Source organism: Cherax quadricarinatus, chromosome 56, assembly GCF_038502225.1.
Source record: "Cherax quadricarinatus isolate ZL_2023a chromosome 56, ASM3850222v1, whole genome shotgun sequence".
NCBI classification, from domain to species: domain Eukaryota; kingdom Metazoa; phylum Arthropoda; class Malacostraca; order Decapoda; family Parastacidae; genus Cherax; species Cherax quadricarinatus.
Window position 1 is genome coordinate 22,578,782 of NC_091347.1, and position 10,670 is coordinate 22,589,451.

Here is a 10,670-nt window from a genome sequence, read left to right on the forward strand (position 1 = left end):
CGTAAGGATCACCTCAAATACTCACAGCACTGAGAATTTATACTATGAATAATCCTCAAGGTAGCTTAATACCTGTTAAGGTGTCTAGATCCAAGGAATTAATTCGAACCTACCGTCATCCCATTCCCCAGGCATTGTATATCAACGGGAGCAGCGCCCCCCCATATAATAATAATAATACCATACCTTGACCTCAGTATCGTAGTTCAGTAGAAGCAGACGGTTGATCAGATCTTGCACCTTGGCAAGTGTTACCTATCACAGTCTCTTCCCAATACTGATAATTCCTTCCTAGGAGGCTGTCCCCCTACAGGCCAGAGGCTCTTTATTCAAGGAATATGAGCTATCTTAGTTTCTTATCAAAACTGATTACTTTCCATTCCCCGGGCGTGATATGACCTTTAATGGTTTAGCGCTCACCCCTGAATATAATGATAAACAATCAATAAGAAAATAAAACAATGAAAGACAGATTTGGACACAGCCTTGCGGGAGTTACCATAATCCTTCCTTATACTCAGCTATATATTAGTCATACATATTAGGTTCCACCAATATTTACTGAATTTGGCAGGTTTTTTAAGGTATTCAAATAACCTTAATTATAACAATAATTTGTATTTTATTGTACATTATATATTGCTAATAAAGAGCTTGATGTCGCTCGCAGTTGGTGGTGGGTTTTTCCTTGCTCAGTCCTGCCACTCACACCCTATGTAACTAACAAGGTTCTTCGTTGCTGGTAAGGGGCTCTTCATCCAAGGAGTTGGGCCTGTTCTTACCATTCATGAATCGAACTTGGTTGCCTCCCATTCTTCATCCACAAGACTCTTTAACTATAATAACAGTAGTCAAAATTCTTTATTCTTCCACCAGTGCTGCCTCGTGTTACCTTGAGAATGCCTCTTCTGATACCTGGAGAGAGTTCCGGGGGTCAACGCCCCCGCGGCCCGGTCTGTGTCCAGGCCTCATGGTGGATCAGGGCCTGATCAACCAGGCTGTTACTGCTGGCTACACGCAATCCAACGTACGAGCCACAGCCCGGCTGGTCAGGTACCGACTTTAGGTGCTTGTCCAGTGCCAGCTTGACGACAGCCAGGGGTCTATTGGTAATCCCCCTTATGTATGCTGGGAGGCAGTTGAACAGTCTTGGGCCCCTGACACTTATTGTGTTGTCTCTTAACGTGATAGTGACACCCCTGCTTTTCATTGGGGGGATGTTGCATCGTCTGCCAAGTCTTTTGCTTTCGTTGTGAGTGATTTTCGTGTGTAAGTTTGGTACTAGTCCCTCTAGGATTTTCCAGGTGTATATAATCATGTATCTCTCCCGCCTGCGTTCCAGGGAATACAGGTTTAGGAACCTCAAGCGCTCCCAGTAATTGAGGTGTTTTATCTCCGTTATGCGCGCCGTGAAGGTTCTCTGTACATTTTCTAGGTCAGCAATTTCACCAGCCTTGAAAGGTGCTGTTAGTGTGCAGCAATATTCCAGCCTAGATAGAACAAAAGACCTGAAGAGTGTCATCATGATAGGCGTCAAATTTTTATATTGTGCAACTGTTTTAATAATTTTTTTACAGCTTCCAGTTGTGGTGCCATTCAAGTGAGTTCCTTAATGCTGTTTGGTGGATCTACCTTCCTCTTCCTCGCACCAAACCTGATTACCTGTATGACTTCTATGGGTTTAGCTCTTTCCCATGAATATAATACTAATTTTCGTGGCAGACACCACATCCATCTCTAGAGGTTATTCTGTTGATCAAAACATACATTTTTTGGTACGTCTTGGCCTTGCTTATAATTGCATACTTGTATACATAAACAGTACTTGTGACTTTTACAAGTTAAAAAATAAACAAATCTGTTGACTAATTAGTATCAAAAGTTTCTGTGAGTTGTTCCAGCCTTAGGCTCATTATTTAGTACACACTGAAATACAAGCTTGATAAAAAAAAATCACTTAACGTTCCAAGCCCAAATTTTTACCTGACTTGGGAGACATTATTCACTTGAGAAGAGGGATTTTTTTTCTTTGCTAAATGGGATAAATAATTTTTTAAAAGTTCTTGCATTGTTTTTATTTAAAAAAACATATTTTTATGATTATAGATTGCCACACAATCAATACATTAACTCCAAGTAAATCCAGTAAACTGCTCCAAATAAACTTCTTCAGTGACAACATCTGAGCTAAATGCAATAAAACATTTAGAGATCAGTTATATACTTTCTGACATAGTGGTGCTGCTTTAACGTTAACACAATGTCCATCATGCAGATAGTACTTGTCAGAATGAAACAGAAAGCAGCAGTTCTCTCCACGTCCCCCACCTGGTTCTGCTCTGTACCTGTCAAGAAAATTTCACGAGTAATCACTGCTAAATAGCCCCCTTAAGGATTTGTTTTTCAAGTCATGAGACTAAAATGTCAGGAGCAAGGGGCTAGTAACCCCCTTCTCCTGTATAAATTACTAAATGTAAGAAGAAAAACTTTAATGTCTTCTTTTTCGGGTTACCTTGCCTCGGTGGGAGACAGCCAGTGTATTAAAATAACAATGATCACACAAGTAAGGAGAAAAGCCCACCAAAATTTCTTACTGTATTTTACCAATTAAATATTTGACACTGAAGTGCCGGAAGATCTAGCACTGTTGGTAGCATCATTTACTCTAATCAGTACTGAGCATTGTGCATATAATAATTATTAGCAATTAAAAAGTAATCCATCAATAACAGATTATAATGTAAGTTGTGTAATAAACATGATACACTACAATGTATGAAAAGAAGGGAGGAACACTTTGGTAAGTATTTATAACCCGAAAATTTGAAGGCATTACAAAATCAAAGACAAATACAGTATAAGATTAATATATCGACCACAAAGGCGAATAAAGGTTGGAAAATTATATATGAGAGAGATTTGAAGTATTATTTACAGCCTAGAAGCTTGTGTGGAAGCTTTCAAGCACTTCTTTAATACTGCATTTGTACATTTATTTATGTGTTGATTTATTTGTGGTTAGAGCAGTATAGTAAGGTTCTCATGTTAATTGTCAACCATTTTATTTTTGGGCGGAATGAAAATAACGCCGTCCTTCATGCATGGAGTAAGTCTGTTAATTCAGGTATACACAAATACACTTACATAGATTATCATACATAACAGCATATGTGTAGAGAACTTAGGATAACCCAAAAAAGTCAGAGTGACTTATTTCCATTGGGCTCTTTCAGCTACCAGATTATTTATGACTAACATTAACTGTACTCTGCTTTACTCTTTTAATAATATATATTGTATGTTATAAGAAAATGGTACTTTCTTACCCATCTATTGATCCCCAGAATGGTGGACCTCTGGGCATAAGTTCTCCTGTGATCCAGGTCCACACACCTTCCTCAGCTTCATCTGACCCACCGATCCATATCGATACAGCTGCATTTTCTTTATCTGTTGATGAAAATAATTGTTAAAAGCGAGAGATAACCAAACCTCTTGCCCCTTGTGGAAAATACTGTATATTTTCCGGAAATACGGTAATTTATAGGTAAATAGATGCCCTATATTGTATTTTTAAAAGAAGTATGTTATCGAAAAAAGGAAGAGACACTCGCCATCTTGGTTTTGAATTTGTATTAGAAACGTTGGTGAATGGGGAAGAATTTTTCGTGCTCTAGAGGTAAAATTGTACTGACACCTCTCAAATATGAGGCGAAATTGGTGGATATGCATTCCTGCATAACTTGAGATGTCAGACGACTGGACAAGACAGCTCCAGGAACCTCAGATAAGCTCTCTAGATTTGTGTATAATTCTGGCCAGTGTTTTCATAAATTTAGTTAGTGAGGTTTTTTCTGAGTATGATACAACATTAATCTCCAGTCAAATTGGTGAGTGTTATGATTAAGATATATTCTCCTTCTGTTGTATAAATGTGTATATATATATATATATATATATATATATATATATATATATATATATATATATATATATATATATATATATATATATATATATATTATATATATATAATCCTTTATTAATTTAATATACAGTCCACAAATTTATATATTTACCAGAATTCCTGGTGTATGTATATTTCATTTATAATTAATAGGTCCAGAGCAACTTGTGGATATGACAGTGGTAGGTATCGAAGGGGGACATTTTTTGTGACCTAGGTGTCCCAAATTCCTACTTGTCGATGTAACTCTGATAAATAATAATTATCTTTGTTATCATTTACTGTTATGTATATAATGATACATCCAAGTAAATGTAATTTTCCACACCCTTATGGGTTTAGCACTTTCCCATTATAATAATAATATAAGCAGGTGTGTTATCTTTAAACGGGGGCGTTGACCCCCGGAACACCCCCCCAGGTATTGACTATTGCACCATTTTCTTTACCGTGAATTTATATGAAATATTTGGCCCGTTTACCTAATCATATGTTTTTTTTCTCTGTTGAGAGTTACAACATACTTGGAGAGCCTTCTGAGGGTCAACGACCCCGCGGCCCACTCCATGACCAGGCCTCGCGGTGGCTCGGGGCCCTATCAACCAGGCCGTTACTGCCGGCCGCATGCAAACCGACGTATTAACCGCAGCCCAGCCGGTCAGGTACTGACTTTAGGTCCCTGTCCAGCTCCTTCTTGAATACAGCTACGAGTCTATTGGCAATCCCCCTTATATATATTGGGACGCAGTTGAAAAGTCTTGGGTCACTGACACTTATTGTGATGTCTCTTAAGTGTACTCATGGCACCCCTACTTTTCATTGAGGAGATGCTGCACCGCCTGCCGAGTCTTTTGCTTTCGTAGGGAGTGATTTCCGTGTGCAGATTTGGGACAAGTCCCTGGATTTTCCAAGGAGTACAAGTCAAGGGACTTCAGCCGTTCCAGTAATTGAGGTGCTTTATTGTATTCTCCAGATCTGCAATTTTCCATATTTTGAAAGGGGCCGTTTGTGTAAGGCAGTATTCCAGCCTCGAGAGAACAAGCGATTCCAAATGAATCATCATTGGCTTGGCATCCCTAGTTCTGAAGGTTCTCATTATCCATCCTATCATTTTCCTAGCAGATGTGTAGAGACATTGTTGGGATCTTTGAAAGTGAGATTCTTTGACATTATCACTCGTAGGTCCTTCACATTACTTTTTCGCTCTATTGTGTGGTTGGAATTTGTTTTATATTCCAATGCAGTTTTCATTTCCTCGAGTTTTCCATAACAGAGTAATTGAAATTTGTCCTCACTGAACTTCATATTGTTTTCTGAGGCCCATTTAATTAAAGATTTGGTTAATGTCCGCACTTTACAAGTTGATTGTACCTACATATCCTGTTAATAGATTTAACAAGAAAATAAAATTTTATGTAAAATATATACTCTAGATGAGCTTAGAAGTGTGATACGAAGCTTATTCTTTTATCATTGTAATAAAGCTTAATGGTAATACTTACTGACTACGTTGACGTAACCAAGATACTCAGCATAGGTGTTAGCATCACTGAATGTAGCCAAATCACCACTTCTGGCAGAGCAATACTGTCGAGCTGCGGCCCAGGTGACTTGATGCCCTAACGCAAGCAAGAGGCAGGTTTTTCCTACTCTTGAGAATGGTGCTGTGCACACCTCACCTACAAGTTTAAGAATGTGCTCGGTTACAAATACTTGTGACAAAAATTTTTACCTGAAAAAAAAAATCGAACACAAGGTAACTAAGATATTTGACTGGGAACCTTTTGGTCCTGGGACCATGGTCACTCAAAGTACTTGCATATATAATGTATTTTAAGTAAAAATATTGTAACATATAATTTTTTTTTCTTTACCTATCTGCCGTCACCCGCCAAGGCAGGATGACCCAGAGAAGGAAACACGTTCACCATCGTTCATTTATTTCTCTTTTTGCCATAAGTGTGCTGACATCACCATTCAGATTACCGTCCTCCTAGCTGCAACATCCCCATACTTCCTTCAGAGTGCAAGCACTGTACTCTGAACTGAAATTAATGTATGTGAATATCTGTGAAAAAACAGAAATGATGAGAAGTCCGAGTAAAGAAGTAAGTTTGTCAATACTGTATATGCAAAGTAGGAAATGTATCGGAGTATTATAACACCAACAGTTTTGGGGAAGTGTGAGACTTGGAAGCTGAATGTTGTAGCAAAATTATAGGAGACAGGAGGCAGTGAAGAAATTAAAAGACGAGTAGGAGCCGAAGAACGAGTGCTAAGATGATTTTGTCAGTTGCAAAATATAGAGCAAGACAGGTTGACAGAGTAAAGAAATCAGATGGCTTGGAAGAGGTGTAGTGGAGGCCATATAACCAAGAGTTTGACAGGGGGGTATGAAGGAAGGTTTGAATGGTAGTGGCTTGGGCATCCAGTAGGCCTGTGATTTTTTGGATTAGATGGGCATTTGTATTGTGATTAAGGCAATGTCTATGAAAAGATCCAGGGGAGCTAGTTAATCCTGTATTTTGGAAGTAGGTAGTACAGTACCTGTACTTAGTTGTTTGGAATGTTATGCTTGCACTTCTAGAGACAGGTATAGAATGAGTGATGGTGAAAGCGTTCCACTTTGAGGTTACCTTACTTTACCTTGGTGGAAGTTCCCCCCCCCCCACAAAATTCTGTATCTAATAAAACAACTGGATCTACTGACTCACGAAATCGTAGTTACACGATTGTAAATAAACCATACTACGGGCGGGGTTTGAAACCGCGGTTAGGGTCCTAAAACTTCAGACAGACGCGTTATCCACTGGGCCAGCGTTTTACGACTCTAACCGCGAGTTCAATCCCTACCCGTGGTATATATATATATATATATATATATATATATATATATATATATATATATATATATATATATATATATATATATATATATATATATATATATATATATATATATATATATATATATATATATTAACTGGATCTAGTATTTGAATTGTCTTACTGTGAAAATCCTCTGATTCTTGTTTAGGCTTACTGATGATTGCATCTTTCACTTCAGTCAGTAATTGAGCCACTGTGGCTAGTGTGGCTGCTGACTCCTTTTCTGTTTCTATAAGCTGGTTCAGACGAATTTCTTGCCTCAGCAACAGTAACTCCATCAGACTCTGCCAGATTTCAAAGCTGTAAGTTATCTCTCTTTGGAATTTAGGATAAAAGGTTATACAGTAATATCAAAGCAAAATGTATCTTCTTGATATTTAAATTACAACAATCATGTATGGTAATTCTATATCAGCAGTGACCGACTGAAGCTTTGCAAAAGGTAAATGATTTGTGTGCCACATATTTTTACTATTAGTATTATTTCTATTACTATATTACTGTATAAAGTAGGCCTACTCTGTAGTATAGTACAGTAACTATTGGAACAAGCAATAATATAACGATATAATTGTACTTATATGTGCTTGTACCTAAATAAACTTAGAATGAATTTGCATAATTTAAGTGTGCGTTAAACACAGGCTAACCAGCAATGACTGATATTAAATCAGTAGAGAACCAAAAAAAATATATAATTTTGTTTTAATTTCTTACACGTGTACAGTTTTCATGGATTGGCGTGAACAAGTCATAATTCCTGACGTCAGGCTGAACATCTGTAGTCACACAATCACTTGCTGCCATCACCATCACCAACATTATCACCAACCTCACCATCTGTACCGAACAAAAGTTTTTATCAACCTATTTTATAATTTTTAAACCAAAAAACTAATCCAGAATATACCATTAGGTACTAACTAGCCAGAATTACTCCAGTCCTAAATATGTGATAGCAAGGACGTAGGGTTCTTGATCCTAGCTACCCACTCATGTCTTGCCCCTTCAGCAAGTATTATAAGTAGTATTATTATAATTATGGGGAAGCGCTAAACCCGTAGTATTATAATGCTCTTCAGGGAGCGTCGTGATCCGAGGAATCAAGAGATATCTTCCACAATAATGGACGAAACCTGATTTCCTTACATTCCCCCATTATAGCTACGGGTTTAGCGCTTCCCAATAATAATAATAATAGATATCTGACATATAATAATAAGAGGATGGATAAAATAATACTTGGGTAGGACATTGTGGATATCGTCCAAATATTCTGTTATGGCAACTTCTTGGGAAGATCCTCTTCCCGCAGAATTATTTATCATGTTTTTTTTTTTAAATATTCATTTATTAATTTAAAAAAGGCATAATTCAAGGAAAGTTTTGGTGTTTAAAGTTTCTCTTCGATTTTTCTTGGCCGAATAATCGGATAATACGAATTTCGCTGGAATATAGTTTCGTGTCAAAAATTTATTTTATTTTAAATACTTATTTTATTTTATTTTAACTGAAAAAAATCGAAGAAAAATTAATTTTTAAAATTCAAAAAAAAAAAAAAAATACACGATGCCTTTTCAAACTTTTGAGAATATGACCATTTCAAGTGACCCATATTTAATGGTGTATATTCATTTGCATCACTTTTCCTCTGTCCAATTTTTCTTGTACTCACCTAATTGTGGTTGCATGGGTCGAGACTCAGCTCCTGGTCCCGCCTCTTGACTGTATGTATGTACTGACGAGTGTTACCACATCAAAATTTTTATTTTTTATTTTCAGGCCTGTCACCATGAAACTTCTACACCCTCGTATTTCATTATAGACATATTTTCAGTAAAACAAATCGGACATTAAATAAAGAAGGTACGGTAGGAATATCCCGCCTCTTTCCAAGTTTCCAGGAAAGTGCTTCTCAAAGGTGGTGCATTGATGCCGGTGAGGGGCTCCTGATCCAAGGAACTGGACTTCTCCTGCCAGAAATGCACTGCATACTAGTGGCTTTTATGGTGCCTAACATATTTTAATACATGTAAACTACATTACCTGTATACTGCAGAAAAGAAATAAATTATTTGTATTGTCCCGGAGGTATATCAACCTTGCTTGCTTAGCGATTTTCCCTTGTTTAAAATTAAACAAATACCTTGTGGTATAGAGTAGTTAAGGAGTAATGTAGATGATGTCTGAAGTCTACCACGTTAACACCAGTGTATGTGTGTGTGTGGTGGCACAGTGCCAGGTCTCTTCTCAAAACTAACATTTAATACTCCTCAAGGAGGGTGCCTACGTGCTGCAGGAAATCTATGCAAGAAATGTGAGTTTGCTGTTTTTTGGGGGTAAACCAGACTATTTCCCATTCCCCAGGTGCTGTGTGACCTTATCGATTTCCTGTGAATATAACGATAATAATAAGAAGAAGAAGAAAAAGAAGAATACTCAAACAAGAAAAGTAGGCAGTAAGAGAAGGATGTGGACACAGCCTTGGAAAGTTACCAGTGTCCTTCCTTGTACTCGGCTATATTATAGTTATACTATTAGATTTCACCAAGATTTACTGAAATGGGAAGGTTTTATGAAATCTACACATAATTAACTTTAATTATACTCATAAAAAACATTTTTTATGATTCGCAATACTTTAATAATGAAGAGATTGCTATCACACGCAGTTGGTGATCAACTTTTTCCTCCTGCGCCTCCAGCCAACGTCAACACACTGTATGTACACAAGGATTCTAAGAAGCAAGATCGCCAATCACCCAGATATACCTGGAGAGGGTTTCGCGGGTCAACGCGCATGCGGCTTGGTCTGAGACCAGTCCTCGTGGTAGATCAGGGTCTGATCAACCAGGCTGTTACTGCTGGCCGCACGCAAACTGACATACGAACCATAGCCCAAATGGTCAGGTACTGACTTTAGGTGTCTATCCAATGCCTTTTTGAAGACTGCCAGGGGTCTATTGCCTCCCAGGGCAAAACGGGTTTAGAGTAGGTCGCTCCTGTCTGTCCCAGCTACTGCACCACTATGACAAGGTCCTGGAGGCTTTAGAGGATAAACAAAATGCAGATGTAGTATACAAAGACTGCGAAAGCCTTCGACAAGTGCGACCATGGTGTAATAGCACACAAAATGCGTGACAAAGAAATAACAGGAAAAGTTAGTAGATGGGTCTATAACCTCCTAACAAATAGAACACAAAAAGTAATAGTAAACAGAGTAAAGTCTGAGGTGGCTACAGTGAAAAGCTCTGTTCCACAAGGCACAGTACTTGCTCCATTCTATTCCTCATCCTCATATCTGACATAGACAGAGATGTAAGCCATAGCTCCGTTTCTTCCTTTGCGGATGACACCCGGATTGCCATGGGAGTGACCTCCATCGAAGACACCGCAAGACTATAAGCGGACATCAACCAAATCTTCAAATGGGCCACTCAAAACAATATGAAGTTCAATGAAGAAAAAATTCAACTACTCAGATATGGAAAACTTGAGGAAATTAAAATTGTATCAGGGTATACGACAAATTCTAACCATACAATAGAGCGAAAAAGTAATGTGAAGGACCTGGGAGTGATAATGTCAGAGGATCTCGCCTTCGAAGACCATAACAATGTATCTACCGCATCTGTCAGAAAAATGAATGAATGGATAATGAGAACCTTCAAAACTAGGGAAACCAAACCCATGATGATTCTCTTCAAATCACTTGTTCTTTCTAGGCCTGGTCATGTACCGGGCCGCGGGGGCGTTGATCCCCGAAATACCCTCCAGGTACGCTGAAATACTGCTGTACACTAACAGCTGACCT

General features: G+C 38.1%; 1 protein-coding gene across 2 annotated transcripts; it reads right to left on the minus strand.

Moving 5' to 3' along the window:
- Positions 1 to 2,059: 2,059 nt before the first annotated feature.
- On the minus strand, positions 2,060 to 9,160 carry LOC128700779 (ladderlectin). Of its 2 annotated transcripts, XM_070097215.1 has the most exons (6): positions 9,003 to 9,160; positions 7,574 to 7,696; positions 6,978 to 7,140; positions 5,470 to 5,646; positions 3,327 to 3,450; positions 2,060 to 2,345 (listed from the first exon to the last, which is right to left on the minus strand). In XM_070097215.1, the coding sequence occupies exons 1-6, from the start codon at positions 9,117 to 9,119 to the stop codon at positions 2,213 to 2,215; spliced, it is 837 nt and encodes a 278-aa protein (XP_069953316.1). In that variant the 5' UTR covers positions 9,120 to 9,160; the 3' UTR covers positions 2,060 to 2,212. The 2 variants fall into 2 exon arrangements, with proteins under 2 accessions (XP_069953316.1, XP_069953317.1); XM_070097216.1 differs by lacking the exon at positions 7,574 to 7,696 and having other exon boundaries at positions 9,003 to 9,136.
- Positions 9,161 to 10,670: the final 1,510 nt, after the last annotated feature.